We start from the raw sequence: 19,299 nt of genomic DNA on the forward strand, positions 1-19,299 counted from the left end.
AAGATTTTAATAACTGAATTAGATAGAGTTAGCTGTGTTTCTTTGAATCAGAGGAAAAGGAACCATATTTACCGAGTTCCGATTCTTTGCCAGGAACTATGGTAGGTGCTTTTTGTACACTTTCTCATCATTCCCTATGGCTCCAATGTGATAAATGTCCCATTTTACCCTTCAGGATTTGAAGCTCAGAGGTTAAAGACCTCGATCAAGGACAGACAGTTGAAATGGAGTCAGGGTTCCGTATATAATTGTAATTCATAATTATATTATTTTCACTTAAATGTAGTATCGGCTCATCCATGACCCATTATTTTAATATGAGCAAAGCCTTAACGTTAAAAATCAAATTAAAAGAAAAAAATGATTTTTCTTTAAAAATAGTAATTGCTCTTGGCCAATGTATTAAGTATGCTAGTATTTCTCATAGAACTATTATCCTACATTTATGTGTACTTTTTCAGTTATTATCTGAAAAGTTCTGGTAGATGACTGTTCATCCAGGTCTGGCTGTGTTCCATGAACAGTGTAACCCCAGCTGGGCCTGTTAGCGGTGAGCCGGTCACAGCTAGACTCCAAGGGACGTGAAAATGTGTGAGTGCACGAACTGTCTGCAGGGTAGAATTGTCAGGGGACCCATTATGTTTGTGCCAGTCAAACTTCTACCGGGTACCTTGCTTGCACTTATTCCCCATAGTTTTTAATATACAAATTGTTAATTTAATTCTCACACTTACTACTCTTAACGGAGAAGAAGGGAGGGAGGGAGGAAGACTATTCACCCTTTTCCTCTCTGTCTTCTGGCTTTCTCTTTCTGTCCATCCTATCCACTTATCCATTCATAGATCCATTAGTTCATTCTAAAGCCATGCCTTGTACATGTCTCATCACATAAAGATTACAAAGGACAGGATTTGGAACCGAGCACTTCAAGAGCTCCAGGCTCTCCTTGCGTTTCCAACTCACAAAACTTAATCCCTTGTTCACGAGACATTATTGGGCTGCCCTCTGAGTGGCAGGCGCTGCTCCAAGCCCTGGGAACAGAACAATGACCTATTCAGACAAGACCTCTGCATTTATGGAACTTATAGTCTACTGCCAGCCAGTACGATTATTGAACTATTTAACCCCTCCAAGCCCTTTGATCATTTGAGAAATGGAAATAATAACACCTATCTCGTACGTTCGTTGTTCAGGACAAATGTGATAATGAGGAACAACTTAGCCCAGAACTGGCATTTAGTTAATTCCATAGGTCTATTGTATATCTATTTAAGTACTATATCTGTGTTTTATGTATATCTGTGTTTTATGCCCTAAAGGGGCTTTTTTTTGCCCACTGCAAAAACAGAAACAAATTTTTTACCCTTGGGGGCAATATTGTCTCCACTGAGGGTGAGCCCACTAAAACTATTATTATTTTGCATGTTTGCCTTCCTTCTTGAGGGGAAAGGAATGTCTTACTCTTTTTTTCATCTTTGTATCCCCAACAAATTACACATTTCCTGACCCATAGGAGCCCAGTAACTGCACGTTGAATGTGTGAACAAATGGAATGCTTACAGGTGAGAAAACTGGGTCTCAAATATAAATGGTTCCTTTGGGTCACCTGGCTGCGTGAATATTCGCATCTGCACTTTAACTGGTGACTTGGGCTCAATATCTTTTTACATTTCCACTAAATCACATGTACTTTCTGCATTCCTGACAGGATCTTGTTGTGCTTTACAGGTGAAAAATGTTTTACATACCTTATGGGCAAGACACGGTGGCAGATTTAACCATGAGTCTTAATGTGACTTTTTCTGAGTAGCTCTGGCCTGTTCAAGGAGAAGGAGCCAATTGTTTTTGACTTCCTGGACATGAGATAGGACAGGGAGGGAAAGGGAAGAGGCAAAAGAAGGCTCTGGGGGCTCCGGTGTGAACGGCTCAGTGGCAGTGGCACTCACTGGGCATAGAAGACGACAAACACATTGGGGTGAAGCTAATACATTGATTTGAGGGCCTGGAAGAATTCTGATGGCGATGTTGTGTGAGAAGCTGGATTTTTGTCTGCTGCTTACTAAAAAGAAATGAGATGTTTATATAGACCTGAGAGTCATGAGCACGTAGATTTTAATTAAATCCATACAAGTAACTAAACCCCAGATGAAAGACTATAAGAGAACTATAGAATATGCTCATATTTCTAGAATGTTAAGGAAAGAAACATTAAAACAAAGAGAGAGACTGAGGTATCTAGAACTAAATTACCCAAAAATGTGCCATGATACAATAGCATGCTATCAGCCGGTTCCATGTCTTATCCTGCCATTGAATCTCTGCACCTCCAGAGTCCAGGGGGGCTGAGGAGGTCAGAGGCTCCCCTCAGATAGCTACTTCCAGCCATAGCAGTTTTGTGTGTTTCCCCAATGTGAGTACCAGTATCATCGCCTATGTGTTCTATGGCGTGAAAAAAGTGTCGGAAAGCGTTGGACCATCGAGACAGGGAACAATGATCGGCAGCACCAAGTAGCGTGGGCAGCGCGGTGACAGCCAGGTAGTGCCCAGTAACTTGCACGCACGCCAGGCTCACGCGGGTGAGGAGCGACGTTAACATAAGGATGTGGATGCATCGGAGGTGCCCTAAGGTACTGGGGATGTGATCTTTTATCTTATTGCTGCCGCATCTATTGCTTCCATTGCCCAAGCCCTATCTTGATACAAAATGGGTGTTGGAACACCAACTCCTTTGTTCACATTCCAACCAGCAGGAGGAGGGAGATGCCAGAGAGAAAGAGTTGTCCCTTTAATTAAGGATGCGACCAAACAGCGGGACCCACTATTTCCACACGTCCCACTGGCAAGGGAGCACGTCTTATTTTTGGTGGCCCCGATCTAATGTTAAAGATGACAAGAAGGACGGCGACTGAAAAACAACCATCAGTCTCTGGCCCAGTAGACTGTTTTGTAAAGAACTTCCATTGTGAAGGAGAGGAGAGAAGGACGGGCAGAGTTGGACGGGACAGGGGCGGGGGGGAGAGGCTGTTGGGTTTGCAGGCCAAGGCGATCTGAGCAGGTTATTGTGACTGAGCTGAGAGAAGGGGGATGCGGGCGAGAGGTCACCGTGGAGCCCTCAGCTTCGATGTGTGGCCATGAAGAAAAGAAGCCTGTTCTTAAACGCAGCAGGCTCGTAGGTATGTCAGCAGGAAGCTGACGCCTGTCGCGTCTGCCCGTGAGAGGCACGCTCACCCGCGGACGGCCGCCCGGAGTGGCGAGGGAGCGTTTGGAAAAGCGTGCAGAATGCGTGCGGCCTTAGAGGGAAAGGTGTGCTTCCCGTGCAAGACTCACCATTCTTTTTTTTTTATTTTTTAAGTTTTTTAAATTTTTTAAATTCTAAGACAGAAAATTTCAAACATGAATACACGTGGAAAGAATAGTACAGTGAACCCTCATAGCCTCATTACCACGCCCCCAGTTATCCACTCTTGGCCTGTCTTGTCTTGTGTGTAATCTCACTTCTCACGTCATGTTTGTTTTTTTCTGTTACACTGTAGTCGTCCTGTATTTTCGTATAGGCCTCCGTAGCTTACAGACTAGGTGCAGTATAGTCAAACTTTGAAGGTTTTTTAAAATCTATAAACTACACTGCAATGTGAATAGTTATGGTTTTCTCTATGTAAATAACTGAACCTTATTCTTTAATCATCTACTTAAGTGGCTCTCCCAAGCACTAAAAATTATTCAGTTGACGTATTCTTGACAATTAACCCCTGGAACGACATGTGTTTTAACAGTAGAAATTGACAAGCAAGTTTTCCTGGTGGGACTGCTGCTTCAGTACCAGCTGATTTTGATAGGGGTGGTTCTAAGTTTCATGTTGTTAGTAAAAGAGGGAATGCTAAGCAAGGAGAAAAAAAGAAATTCCTTTACATGAGAACAAATAATTACCAGTTAGACACTGCCATTGTTTACACCCATCAGAAAGCCTAGTTTCTTTGTAAAATAAGTTTATAGTTTGCCTGATATAATGGATACATTAACTAAAAACTGTTTTTTTAAGCTAATATGGTGACTTAATTCTTTGCCATTCTCTTTCTTATGGGAAAGAAACAAACAAATTTAGCAAAAAATGTTATTGCCACCCATCCCTGGTATGGTCGTGGTAGTGGGAGGGATAATAGTAACACCTTCCACTTCTACTCTAAGACTCTTAGAAATCATTGCTTATTTACATATGAGTTTTCTACAAAAAAATCCCCCAAGTTCTAATCAACAAGTACCTTTTTCTAGCACAAAGTTATTCACAAATTCATCTTACAACCAATTACCAAAAAGGGGAAAAGTCACTGTAGCTAAATATTTCCCCTGAAGGTTTGCAACATTAGTGCTTAGGAGGAATAATAGAAGTATCTGAGATCACTCTCAGGACTACATCAACAACTTATTTTTTTCAAAAGAAATCTACATCATATTTACGTCATTTTTTTGAAATACATAATTTACCTTTTCCTCACATGAATGAGCACAATAATATTGATATATTATTCAATATTATTCCCAGTATAGGTTCCTAGAAAATGGGTGGTTTCTGTTGCTTCTACTTCCAGAACTATTCCCTTCTTGTAAGGAGGCAGCCAGGAGCAGAAGATACTTATCTTATCTTATTCTCATTCTCCACAAAGAATGTTAATAGAAAAAAACCTCATGGGTTTTCTTAATAGATAAAGTAATGAAGCTTTCACAGAGGGTGATTGCTGAGCTGATAATGATTTATATAAAATGAAAATATTTGGGCAATGAACTTTCCATATCCTCCTAAATTAAAACTATAAAGTTTTGTTTCAAAGAACTGTATCCTGTCCTCCCCAGAACATTAATTTTTCAATGATATCAATATTTTTACAGAATTTACTACTATAGTTAACTTAATCGCACTTAAATATACATATATCTCATCTTTACGACTGGAAATTCAAATGTTGTGCGGTGGCATATGTGAAAGAAAATGTGGCCAATTTGAATAAAATAAAATATTTTTGTCATTGAGAAATAAAGTTAATTGGTTGAGTGAACTTTTTACTTTCAAGATTTTATTATGGGTTGAGTATAAATAGTCAATGAACGAGCTTTCTAAATGCATTACAACAAGAGGAAACTTTTGATTATAATGACTGTTCGTGCTCTGAATTTAAATAACTAGGAAAAATAGAAATCAATAGTGTGCAGACAAGAGACAAAAGAAAGCATATGGCTTTGTTCCCCGAGGGCAGGAAAACAGACGAGTTAAGCCTTTTACTGGCTAGAAGTCAAGCAGGTGGGCTCCAAATAAGACAGTAAGATCCGTACCAGCAGAAAAGTCCACCAACAGAAACCAACCCAGAGAATAAGGATATTAACGTAGTTGTTATTGTACGGGGATGCATTTATGACGGTAGAGGAAAAAAGGAGTAGGATAAAGTGAGAATGAAAACTATAGAAGAACCAGACCGAACATCCTAGATTCCAGAATTCATCATGCAGAATAGTAATGATTATCCTAAGGTACATAATATGCTTAAAATCATATAGGAAGTTTACAGTTGACTTACAGATAAACCTGTAACTAAATACACCTAACTTCTGTTCGGAAGATTGCATTGCATAGCATAGTGCCTCTCAGGAAAATTGCTAAAAAGGTCCAGGAGGGGAAAATGAAATCATCAGTAGGCGACGGAACTTCCAATTATTTGGATTATTGGACTTTGTAGGAGAAGCAAGCCCTAGGCGACTGACAGTATTTTCTCTGATAAAGTAAATTTCTTGTAGTGACTGAAATAAAATATGCCCTCACTCTGGTACAGCACTAATTTCTTTTCCTTTATTTTTTTTTTTTAACTTTTTCCATCAGCATTTAAATATGCTGTGGTGTCTCTCATTTTAAAACATCCTCTCTCTCTCTCTCTCTCTCTGTCCCTTTCATTTCACTCTCTCGCACTCTATGCCTCTCCCCGCCCCCCCCAAATTTCCGCCGTTGCCATCGCTACAAGCCACAGTCCTCTCTCTTCCACCTGGGCTTCTGGATACTCATCTCCTCTCCCTGTGCTCAAATGTGAGCCCTCTGCGTCCCACAGAGCAGCCCAGGTGATATACCCCACGGGACAGCAGGTCGTGCCCAGTGTCCCAGCCTCGCCACCTCTCACTGGCTTCTCATTACTTTTAGAATAAAAATCAAACTTCTGGTCAAGGCCGACAAAGCTGCACGGACCTGGCCCCGACTTGCTTTCCCACTTCGTCGTCAGTGAACGGTCTCTTTGCTCACTTGAGTCCATCCCTGGGGGCCTGGAGGCCCCAGCCTCACTCAGCACCTCAGCCTTGGCCATTTGCCAACCATTTTCTTCTTCCTCTTTTCATGCCAACACCTTCCCATCGCAATACACAAACAGCTAGCACCTAGGAATTACAGATCGAGTTTTCCTGCTGCAATAATACTAGGAAGACTCGATGTAGCACTTGCTAGGAATCAGGTGCTGATTCTAAAAACTCTATATTTTAAATCATATCGATTATTTTTGACAATTTAACGCGATCCATAACCTGTGGCATAGCCTTACTGTGACCCCAAGTTGCAGGTGAGGCAACTGAGCAAGAGAGACAAAAAGAACGGAAGTCCCTGCCTACAGTCTCAGCCCGTGTGAGGGGAGAAGCCACAGTTGCTGCGCAGGCTCTCTGGCTTCAGAGCCTGTGTTCCTAACAGATACCTTTGTATTTATTATTTAAAATGTTTCTCCCATTACAAAATGCATAATGGACACTTGTTTTCAAAATTATTATTTCATAAAATGTACCCACATATACGTAAGATTTCTTTCTTTCTTATCAAATTGTAGGCTTTTAAAAATGCTCTGCCAATACCTCATAGGAAAATTTCAAAAACCAAAAATGAAACGCACGTGTGTAGGGAACGGGACTCACTGAGTTGCTCTGCAAGAACAGCAAGAGTGTAATTCTCTTTCCTTTCTATGTCGATGAAGCGCTCTGAGCCGGACGTTTTCTACGTGAAGCTTCTGGCTGGAAGACTTCACGTGCTAATTCTTGAATTTCTTTTACAGTTTTCAGTGTTTTAGTACATTTATTTCAGATTTTCACAAGAACAGTTCCATTAAATAATTATGTCAATGATAAAATGTTAATTTCAATAAGACAATGTAAACAGTTTCAGCCTGCCAGGTCGCAGGTCGAGGATCAGGATGCAGCTCATCCTCTCAACAGATTTCCTTTGTAGGAAACGAGGCTCGTCCTGGCTCATGAGCCAAATTTTCCAGAACAAACTTATCTACTAGATAAGTTATTATATTTTGGGTAAAAAGCCGTACTTAATCCCCTTGTGCCTCGGCCTCCACCAGTGATGATGTCTATGACAGGGTCCTCAAGATCCGGAAAACCTGCCACGTTTTTTTCCCTCCAGAAATCAGAAACCACTAAAACAGAACCTGAAACGTAACGTAGGAAATACAAATAGAGATGAAAACGCAAGACATGTGGCTGCTGACACTAGATGGGTGATGTGGCTTTGATGTGTGACCCCAAGGGGCTTTTAAAACCGCACCTCCTAACTCTTCAACACAAAGCCACCAGGTGAAAGCGGGGCCGGAAGACCTCCCAGCCAAGTAGCCAGGCCGAGCACAAGCAGCCAGACCTCGTGCCCCAGCAAGGCGGACAGGGGTGCAGAGAGGGAATGGCTTCGAACTCAGCCACTTTTAGAAATTTCTGTTAACCTAACCCTGAGAGGCAGTCAGCGAGGGGACTCTCACGTGTGTAGGGAACGGGACTCACTGAGTTGCTCTGCAAGAACAGCAAGAGTGTAATTCTCTTTCCTTTCTATGTCCATGAAGCGCTAGGGGAGTAGAGAAGCTGGGAGTGATGAGGTCTCATCACTGGTCACCCGCCTCTTGATCGAACCACAGGTCATCATTGACTTGAGCTCAGTCGCGAAACGTTCGCTCCAATTCCTGCAGCCTGTGGAAATCTCACAAGCTTCAGAATGACAGATAAAAACCTGGGCAGAAAACGAGTTATTGACGCACTAGTTCTCTCTCCTGTTGTACAATTTTCAGTCATCTAGACAGTTTTTATGCCTATAACAGGCAAACCAAGTCACCCATAGGTTTTGACTTCATCCCGGAACCAAAGACGAGTCTAACATCATGAGCATAATCAAGGGGAAGGGGTGGGACTGAGAAGTTACTTGTTAAGATGCTTTCCCCCTCATGCCACCGTTGAATAACGTTCACCGTTTCTGCACGAAGTTCCTTAGCGCCACTGTTTATATAAGAATTTGAGTTACGACAGGCAGATGAGAAGGAGGAGTTCCGAGGCCCGTAGCATTTGCGAGCATCGTTAGTCCCCAGCAGGTAGAGTTCATTCCCGGTCTGCGCAGTAGCGGTGGAGATTCACGCAGCGGAGAACTTCTCAGGAGCATCCGCGCGTTGCTGTCCGCAGGATCGGGTGGCCCTGGGTGCCTCGCGGCGGACGGCGTCCCCAGAGCTGGAAGGGCGCCTTCCTGGGGCGGCTCCTTTCGCGTGCTCAGGGGGACTCCCTCTCCGCAGGCAGCCATCGCCCCCCGCAAGGGCGACGGGCTTAGCAAATTGAAACCGAGGATGCCCAGTTAGACGGGGGTTCCAGATAAACAGCCAAGGATGGTTTGCTGCAGATATGTCACATGCACTCTTTGGGACATATTTATGCTAAAAAGCCGGTTAGCTTTTTCATCTTGAGTACAGATTTCGCAGGCAGGCTCTGTTTTGCCTGGTGACCCGATTCCGGCGGCAGAACACGCCCTTTGTATCTACCCCGGAGGCAGGTGTGACCAAATGTGCCTCTTCATTGGACTGTTAACTCGATGATCTTGTGATTACAAGAGCTTTGCTGGCGCACTGATGCTGGGTTTTGTTACGCAGCAGATATCTCGCTGCCCTATCAGGCAAGGATTTTCATGTGAAGATTTTAAAAATAGGGCACATCTGTGTATCGACTTGAACTATAATGAAAAGTATTCTTTCATATTCAAGTGACAGGTTTTTAGTTAGACGGATACAGTAGTAGATGTTATTTTATAAAAATACATACTTCTCAGTGCAGGAAATTACCAGGGCAGCTGCACTGAGCTATAAAAGATCTTTGCTTTCTTTGTATGCAGTTATGTGAGTATTGATCTGTCTCTATGGGTATGAAGAATATTTTTAGATTTTGGATCAAACTGTAAAATTTAGAACCTCTTTCAGGAGCCAGACAAGTCTACGACTGAAGTGGCCAGAAGAGTACTACAGCTCTACAGCGGGAATTTAAACACACTCTCAGAGCCTAAAAACTTTCCCCTTGGACGAGTGCTGCTATGGACACGTGGGTCCACACGCCATGGCAGCTAAACCCCTCGGGCCCCAGAGCTGCGTGCCTTCCTTCTTCAGTGCCCCTACACGGCACCCAGTCTGCGCCCCGAGCCTGAAGCCTGACAGTGCCTTCAGGGTGAATTGACAAAATCAAAATGATATAATCTTTTGCTATATATATACAGGCTCCAGCAGAAGTAGGGCCTGCTTGAGTGTGGCTGGCAGGGTAATAATGTGGGTGTCATAATTTATAGTTTTAATTTGAACATGTCCCCTAAAATGCCATACAGTGCGCATCAGTGTGACATTGTTATGTTACAGAATTACATGCTTATGCTTTTGTAATAAAAGATTTTATAATAAAAAAGGGGCATTATCTGTGCCCGATCCTGTACATATATTATATGTATATTACTTTAGAGGAAAAACAAATTACTTGGTAGCATTCTTTCCTGGAAAATTACAGGGAAACCCTGCTCCGTGGGATCCCCCGCATTCTGCAAAACCCGATACTGTGGCTGTCTTGTAACAAAGTCAAACACATCCAGGGCCCTCATGCTTTCTAGATACAGTTTGGTTGGTTTTCTAAACACAGTGGCGTTAGGTGATTTCTCCCTTGGACCGTTAGGAGAATCTCCTATATGAGTTTCCTTTCTGGAATGGCCATCTGTACCCATGATCATTTTTTATAATTGATAAAACATGTGAAAGCAAGTCGACTTCTTGTTTAACTATTTCTTTCACAGAAATACTTTTGCAGTGTAAAAGCTTAAAGGGTAGACTATAACTGTGGTTGTTTTGAGCAGAATTAGATACTGTCCTGTTATCACCTGTTGGATCAAAAGTGAGTGCCCGTCAGACGTTTCCCATGACAGGAATTTGAAAAGAGTCAATTGCATGGGTGACCCTACAGTGGGCAAAACTATAGCACGTTCTCACTGACAGCTCTACGGTGTGGTGATAAGATGCTCTATAATAATCCCTGCAATTTTCTGTAAGTAGCATTAACACACTTGGCCTTTCTTTGTCTTCCAGATGAAATGAACGATCATCAGAGTACCCTGTCCTACATACTGATTAATCCGTCCCCAGACACCAGGCTGGAGCTGAATGACGTTGTGTGAGTTGACCTTACATCTCACATTTATTTTTAGAAACTACCAATTTATTGTTTTATATTTTTATCTCCACCATTATATCCCCTATGACTCTTGCGACATAAATGTCCAAGTCTTTGTTTTCGTGCTCAATAAACAAAGACACGTTACGTATTTCTGTGTGAAATAGTATAAAAACATTGCAGGATTGTAGAGGAATAAAAGAAGGAAGCAGCCGCATCAATTCTGTGTTCTTTGAGCTAGTATCTATGCATATTTGGGAAATAAGAGAAAATACGTACAATAATAAGAGAACGGCTTAAAGAAAAACCTGAAATATCTCACACTAGTTCTAAAGATACGCAATTTTCTGCCAACCAAAGTAAAAAATTATCCTGGAACTTAAGGTTCTTCATAAACTGTTTTCTGCTTCTCTTCCTGAACTGACTGCTGTTTCCTGGTCTCTTCAGTCTTTTCAAGTCCAGTTTCTTTTCTAAACACATAAGGGATGTTCTCCACGTCTCAGATCACCTTCTTGTCCTCTCCACTCAGGGCTGGACCTCAGCCCAACCCAACCTCCTCAAGAAAGGGGCCCCCCATTCTCTCTCCTGCTCTTGTTCTCCTACATGATGTTAGGGACTTCTCTTTTTTCTTTCCATCTGCTCCATAAATTAGATTCTGCTCATCCTGGGAAGGGCAGGGGTCAGGGCACGGCCTCTCGGACTCCAAGGTTGTAGCCAAGGCGCCCGAGGGGCTCAGGAAATGCGCCGTCAGACATCATTCCACAGTCTGAGGGAGACGTCTCTCTTCAGACGAACGGGCAGATGAACATTTTCCTATTTACTAGCAGAATGAATTAAGAGCTATTTTTTATACTTTTTTTTTTATAATTGGCTACTATAGCATAACCCGAATTTTAAATTTCTAGAAAACTAAAATATTACCTGTGCCTAATATTATTCATAACATTTATTAAATCATTCATTTTATAGATTCATAGGACATTCAAATTAAAAAGAATATAGAAAGTACTTAGATCAAATTTACTTATGAATGATTAAACATAAGACTAAGAGCAGTTAAGTAACAGAAGTATCCTGGCTAGGATTTCAGTCTCCTTGATTGAAAAAAAACAAAACAAAAAAACCCACCACCACTGTCAGGGATAACATATCAAGCAAATACTAAGATAACTCATAAATCTTTACTAAGTTGGATGTGCTGAAGTGGATCATAACAAACATAATGATGCCTGTTCATCAGCATCCACCACCATAGTCTTCTTAGGTACAGAAATAATGCAAACCCTCAGCTACGAAAAGGATGAAATACTGCCCTTTGTGACACCATGGATGGGTCTTGAGAATATCATGCCAAGTGCACTAAGAAAGAAAAGGACAAAAACGATGTGCTCTCCCTCATACAGGGGATATAAAAGAGAAGGGAGCAAACGAACCACTGCACTCATAGACACAGACAATAGCATGGTCTTTTCCAGAGGGAGGGGGAGTCGGGGGAGGGGGGAGAGGGGAGGGGGCCTGCTACGTGGGGAGGGAAGGAGACTGGACACTGAGTGGGGAGTATGCAGTGCAATACGCAGCCCGCAGAGGCAACCTGAGCAATAGTCTAATGACTATGTGCGGAGTCAGAGGGGCACTAGATTTACCTGGATGATCACTTAGTGAGGCGTGAGGTCTCATCACCGGGGTGCACACCTGAAAGTAAGGTAGTGTATGCCGGCTGTAACTGAAAAAAACAAAAAACGATTGAAAAAACTATATATAGATGATACACTACAGAATTATATACCCTAAGTTTGTACATTATTAACCAACGGTACCTCAATAACTTTAATTAAATAAAAACTTAATATTATCCCTGAAAAATGTTCCAGGCCAACTAAGCAGCGAGTCCTTCTGCTCATGTTTATAAATAGAGACAGAGCGGAGACACCCAGAACACTGCCCAAGCACAGCTGCGGCAGTCGACTCGGTGTCGCCAGGAGCCGGCGCCGTGTTTGCTGACTGTCAGCTGTCTGCTCTGCTTCATCAGGTACCTGATCCGCCCGGACCCCCTGGCCTACCTGCCCAGCGGCGAGCCCAGGCAGAGCAGCAGCCTCTGCAGCACCTCCGGCCACGACTCTCGGGAGGAGACTCAGCTTTGATGGCGCGAGCAGAGCGGACTTGTTTTTTCCTAATGGACCTTGCCTCTTATTTAAGAAATGAAAAACTCTTATTTCTTAGAGAAAAAAGTGACGTTGGCATGAAATAAGCTAGACTGGAATATATTCAAATCTCTCATATTTTTTAAAAAATCTATTCTCTTAGAAGTATAGATTATTTTGAAATTTAATATACTGCTTATCGGTATCCCTATTAATATCTGAAAGACATCAATAGATTGACTTTGAAACTTAAATTAAAACACCATTTTAAATTGGATATTTAATTGTTTGACACAAATTCAAACTGTATGAAGTCAACTTTAAAATATTCTAAGGTTTTATGAAAGTAAAAATCCAGCTATATTTGGTACATCGCATTTGACATAGAAGATTGTTGCTCCTCTTAAAAATTAAATGTGTTATATTCTTTAAACGTGCTCTTTTATGAAACTGAGCTCATCATAAATGTCTCATCTTCTCTACACAGAGATCAATGAACAAACGTGTTGACTGACATTTTTGTAAGCATCATAGTTTGCTCTAGCATATAGATCTTTAAATCAGCTTGACCTGTTTTGGTTGCCTATTCATATGATACCGTATTTATTTTAGAATTTGAGATGATCATAGCATGTTTCATTACACTGAAGAAACCGAAACAAATAAAAAATATCAAGAACCTGAACTTTTTGCTAACTTTATATCTGACCCACATTGTATGCCAAGAATATAATAAAAAGCAAATATTGATTGTTCTCTTAAAAGAATGCCTGACAGAGAAAATAGTTAAAACATTATTTGTTGACTTAAATTTAATCAGAGAATCAAAACAGCAACTGAAATATGCAGTGATTTTCTGTGGACTATTGAGATTCAACATTTTCATATATCTATACAAAATATTTCATGATAGATAATTTAAAATTCAAAGAAGCAAAATTATACCCATGAAATACAAAGATATTTGAAACATTAAAAGTCCTCTTTTCTGCCTTTAATATTGAAATAATCATAATGAAAAATAATGTTTTTTTATTTAATTTTGAAAACGTATCTATAGGAACTATGTTTTAACATGAGAAATAAGCATATAATAAACATAGGTAGTTTTGCCATTGGAATTGAATATAAATCATGCAGAATTTGACAGTTATAAATTGGACATCACTTGACCTTTAGCGACACCAGTGCTTTTGTCTGTATTTCTGTGTCCCCTCCAGAGAGACAGAAAAGCACAGGCGTGCAATCGCCAGGCAGCTGGCATGTGTTAAGGGAGAGAGCCCCTGGTAAGTGTAAAAAGCTGTTTTTTACAATTAGAGTGAGAAGTACAGTTTTATAATTTAAATTTTGTATTTTATTTTTGAATTTGATGTTGAGTTTGAGTTCAACAGGAAATAAGATATAGAAGGCCAGAAAGAGACATTTTATCCTTTTTTTTTTTTTTAATAAATAAGCACACAAATTGAGTGGAAAATAGAAGGGTTAAAAAAAAAAAGAAACCCTAATTGTCCTCACACAATTCTATGGGAATAAAGGTGTAAAACATACGATGTAAAACTGTAGATTATAACCATTGTATATTTTGGCTTACAGATTGAAATGCCTATTTGTTGTTAGGGGGATTTTTTTGTTTTCTTGGTTTATTTTTATTTTTTTAATACTTTACCCTACTCTCATCTTGGAATGACAAAACTCCCAAGAATTTCTTCCTCAACAGGGAGAACCTGCCTGTAATTTTCTTAGTCAGACAGAGAAGTCAAATTTACAACAAGCTACTTAAAACTGGAAGCATGCCTTAAAACAAAGACTGTACCCATAGGTATGTATATGTTATAAACACACGGGAAAGACAGATGACATACATATTAACATGTAAATTATTCAGATTAACAGAATAAAAGTAATATATGTAATGGAGAATAATGAATTTACTGATCCTGTTTCAAATTTGCACACCAATAGTCAAGTATGATGTTTCTTTGAGTTGCCATTTCTTTACTTCATTATAGTTATTTTTAGGAATAAATATAAGATTTTATGAATCTTCTATTTCCTCGGAAGATCTCAAGTTTGGTATTTTTGCATTATAATGGTTGTCAAGACTAGGGTTTTAAGTTATATGACTATATTTCCTATACAACTAAAAATTATGTTTCATAAATTTTACAATAGTTATTTTTGATTATGAACATTAGTCCAAATTTACTACTTGACACAATTCATATAGCTCGCTATAATAATGATAATTTATTAGTCTTTCTGTTACTTAAAGAATAAAAACATGCTTATAAAAGCCTTTTAACAAACTGTTGCCTTTTTAAAATACACTTGCACATGAAAATAAAACATGAAGTCAATAATAGTCCTCATAGCCCTGAGGGAATCGGTTCTGTTTATTGTCTATGTACCATTTTGCTACCAGTTATATCGAATTGCTTTAAAATAAATAATAAAATTATTTCTGATGATGAAAACTCTTGGTGTTTTTTGCCAAAATGTTCATTGTCTAGACGAATTATGCCTTGAAAATACAAAACTCATTTGTCAGTTTGGTATTTCAAAACCGAAATAAAAATGAAGGCGGTGTCATGGGAGAAAACAGCCATCGGTGAGCTGCCACTGAGTCGCTTCTGAATGGGCAGGTTCCGACGCTCGCGGGCCCAGGGGCGCAGGCCCAGGAAGGGAACGCGCCCCGGGACGGGAGGAAGGAGGGGACCCGAGGAGGCGGAGGAGAAACGAGAGGCAGGAACAACGGATGCGGGTTCCAGAAGAGAATGCGTTTTCCCCCCGAACGAGGGCTGACGTCCCAGTTCTCTACAAAGCCCAGAAAAGCACTGGCCTGGGAGGCAAAAGGAAGATTCAATCAAAGGCCGACCCCTGGGTCCAGGAAAACCGGGTAGCGCACGCCTGCCTCTTCCTCCTGCTGACGCGCAGGCGCCGCCTGCGCGGTCGCGTCCCGGGAGCGCCAGGGGCCTTGCCCAGGTGGACAGGAGGCGGCGCCGGGACCTGACCTACAGCGTGGCCGTGACGGCCCTGGGCTTTCCTGCTGTCCCCTCTGTGGCTCGTTCTGGCTCCTGGCACACGGCGATGTGCGGAGACAGAAAAGTCCCAAAAATCGCCCGCTCTCTTCTTCCCAGAGACTGACGTGCGCATCACGTCCAGCTTCCCCCGCGCCAGACTGCGGACACTCCCGCGGGCCGGGGGCCTCTCCGGGGAACGGCTCCTGGTTAACTGGTCGGCGTCCCCGGCGGCTGGCAGGTCCCTCCGTCAGTGCCTCCGGCCCCCAGGAAGGGCTCCCGTCGATTTCCAGCGAGTTCCGCCCACAGCGCCCCCCAGCGACGGGCCTGCAGCTCTGCGAGCCGCAGCGGCCGCCTCTCGCTGAACCTGGCGGCACCCCCCACCCCCAGGCTGGCTTCCGGGGCGCCATTCCCCCCGCCCCCCGCCCCTGAAGGGGACCCGCGGCCTCATCGTTCTCAGGCTCCCCTGACTTACTGCTCACCCATCCGTCTTCACCCCAAACCTCTGTAACATTCTCCCCGTAACGCCTAGGTCCTGCCTTGCTACCTAATAGAACTGTAGTTCGCTATTCCGCTCTCAAAACGTCTCGGCACAAACAAAGCCAACGCTCTGCCCTCCTAAGGATAAGTAAGTAAACTAATTTGAGAAGTTTCGGGCCAACCAAGCGGCACATAGTTTGACGTTGAAAATGAAAATGAGCACTTTTTAATGACAACGAAGTAATTTTTAATGTTTTTGGCCAAAAGCAGGCTGTGAAATGACTGACATTTTCCCTGGAAAACATGTTGCTAAAAATAATTCCGAGGCTGTGCTTGATTTGCTCTCTCCAACTAAAGGAGCAAAAGCCTTTATTCTGGAGAACTCGCATCCTCCCCGTTAGTGAGGGCAGACCCCGCGTCGCGCTTAGTGAGATGCAGACTCGTCCCCGCGCGTGGGACCGGGACTCCGTCCCCGCCACGTCGCCCACGCAGAGGGAAAGCCCCGGCCAGCAGCCGAGGCCACGGCTCCGCGGTCACGTTGCAATGTAAATATTTCAGGACACGTATTTTTAAAAAAGAAATCTGTGGAAAAATCCCTGCCTATTTACTCACATGATTTTAACATTTATGAGATAGCATGAAAAGTTAAAAATCACTTCATGCATTGATTTTATGTTCAGTCATTTTGAGGTCGTATAATTGGTTTTTTTTTCCCTTGAGTTTCCTGAGATATTGATATCCATGTATCACACATAACAAACTATTAAAAGTGAATTGAGAGTCTGCAAGAGGAAGTTTAGTATTTGAAAAGCCCCTATTAAAAGGTACTGATGAGGTAATTTAATAATTATTTGGACTTTCAAAGTAAATTTTCTGTATTAATAGAATCAAAGTTCCCAGACAACTTTCAATATTCCTCAATCTCCTCCTTCCATTGACCTTTTTATATAAAATGGCCACCAAAGCAATTACAAAAGTCACATAATTTCGAAGCAGCTCAGTGAAGTCATTGACCACCTTTTTGTGCCTTAGAAAGTAATTTTCATCGGAGTCGGAAATCAGTTGTGTCCCCAGAATTCTTCCAGTGTCAGCCAAAATCAATCACGGGGACAGACGGTGGTCACAGGTGAGCACTCTGTCCCCTGTGCACAGTGCTGGCCACTCTTCTAGATGTCCCTGTGTCATAATCGCCACCGCCAGGGTCCCGCCACTCACTTTCACAGCGGCGGCCACTTGGCCCCAGACACTCAAACACTACACGGGGGAGCGTTGGGGCCGAGTGGCGGGGTGGTGGGTCACCCAGCCTCCACGGCCTGGCCCCGGAAGCAGGAAGCCACCAGCGGCCTGGGTACCTGGGAAGAACCTTAGCATTGCATTTGTGGGAGAGAAGAGCCACCCCAAGATGATGATGTAGCAGCTGCATGTTGTCGAGGACTAATAATGGTGGATGTGAGGACCACAGAAGCTCAGAAGTAAATCTCTGGTGAGAAGTATTTAAAAATACATTCCACGGACCCTGCCCACCGTTCACCGCACCATCAGACCGCCTGCTGCTCTCGGGGCATAAACACAAGGCTCTCCTTCGGGGCGGGACAGAAGAGAAGACACGCAAACGCCCCAGGCGAGCCTGGGGTCTGGCTTGGATTCCCCTCTGCTCCTTGGAATCCCTGCTTCGCAGCAGTTAACCCCTCAGGCCTGCTGTTCCCGCCTCTTCCCCCGCTCTCAGAATCCTGTGTCCTCAGCCCAGCTGCCGCCGACCGGGGGACTCCCGCGCCGGCCTGGGCCTGGGCTGGGCAGGTGAACCTGCCCTCGTCCTTCCCTTTCTCTAAATTATGATCAGAAAGTTTCTTCAAACATCGACGCGGATCCTGCGTCAAAATCATCCGGAGGCTTCTCTCATTGCCCTTAGGTCAGACAGGGAAACGGTCATGCCAGATAGGTGGGCCGCGGCCCCCGCTTCACCCTGCCGTTAACTATGTTTTACTCACATCGCACTATTTTCAGTTTTTCAAATATGTCACCCGTTTTTTCCTCTAATGACCTGAGATCACCGGGACATAGCTCTGTGTGTCCTTTCTCTATCTTGTCACCCACTTCTTACTCGTTACTTCTAAACTCTGGCGATGATTAAACACCAGTGCAGATATAAACCGATCCCATCCCCAGATGATGACGGCTCCCCTCGCTGCGAGACTAAGGAAGAATCAAAGAAGCGACTGAGAACTGTACATAGACTGAATTAACCTCCTTTGAGAAACAGTCAATCAGCAACAGGGGTGAAGGACCAAAAAACCCAAAATACAAACAGGGAACACACCTTGAAATGCAAAATAAGTCAGGGGAACGGTTGACTGATAACACTTGTTACATTTAAGGTCTCAGCTTGGAAAGAAACACAAGTACAAATAACTTGGAATATACCTAATTTGGTTTATTTTTGGATTTGCTTTGTGATGGCACCATCTTGTGGCCAAATGTAAAATAGTTCTCCATTGCCAGCTAATCAAGGCTGGGCTCAGTTCAACAGAAAAGCTTTCTGTGAACAGTAAACCTTGTTAAGACGCACACAACACTGTCATTTCAAAAACTGGGTTTGTGTGATTTAAATTTGGCCTTATTGTACTCCCCAAAGCTAATTTAGTATTTTAAGAACGAACACTTTTAAAAACAAGTTACATTTATACAAAGAAAAAGCTACTTGTCATGCGTTATATACAAGAACTCATTTAAAATCAGAACTATTTTTACCTCTACACCATGGGATACTATGCAGAGAAAAGAAAGATCTCCTACCCTTCACGACAGCGTGGATGGAACTGGAGAGCATTATGCTCAGTGAAATAAGCCAGGGGGTGAAAGATGAATACCCTATGATCTCACCTGTAAGAGGGACCTATTGAACAAACCAAACAAATCAGCAAAATAGAACCAGAGACACGGAAACAAAGAACAAACTGACAGTGACCAGAGGGGAGGGGGGAGGGGGCTTCACAGGGCAAAGAAGGGGGAGGGTCTGGTCAAGGAAGATGCACGAAGGGCCCGCGGACAAGGACAACAGGGTGGGGGCTGATGTGGGGGGCAGGGCGGGGGTGTGTGGGAAGCAATGGGGGGGAAACTGGGAGAACTGTACTTGAACAACAATAAAAGTAAAAAATATTTTCACCGATGAACTTTCAAAATATTCTAGAAAATGTTTA

The 19,299-nt window shown here is 42.7% G+C and overlaps 1 protein-coding gene across 1 annotated transcript in view; it reads left to right on the forward strand.

Annotated features, from left to right (window-relative positions):
- Positions 1-12,624, forward strand: part of KCNT2 (potassium sodium-activated channel subfamily T member 2) — a 185,678-nt gene extending 173,054 nt beyond the window's left edge. Inside the window, exons 27-28 of the mRNA XM_054576572.1 lie at positions 10,380-10,464; positions 12,494-12,624. Of these exons, the coding sequence (XP_054432547.1) occupies positions 10,380-10,464; positions 12,494-12,605 (197 nt within the window). The 3' untranslated portion in view covers positions 12,606-12,624. The remainder of the gene's footprint in view (positions 1-10,379; positions 10,465-12,493) is intronic.
- The last annotated feature ends 6,675 nt before the right edge of the window (positions 12,625-19,299 follow it).

This window comes from Pteronotus mesoamericanus, unplaced genomic scaffold (assembly GCF_021234165.1).
Source record: "Pteronotus mesoamericanus isolate MK-2021 breed Mesoamerican mustached bat unplaced genomic scaffold, CSHL_Meso_final contig_347, whole genome shotgun sequence".
NCBI classification, from domain to species: Eukaryota; Metazoa; Chordata; class Mammalia; order Chiroptera; family Mormoopidae; genus Pteronotus; species Pteronotus mesoamericanus.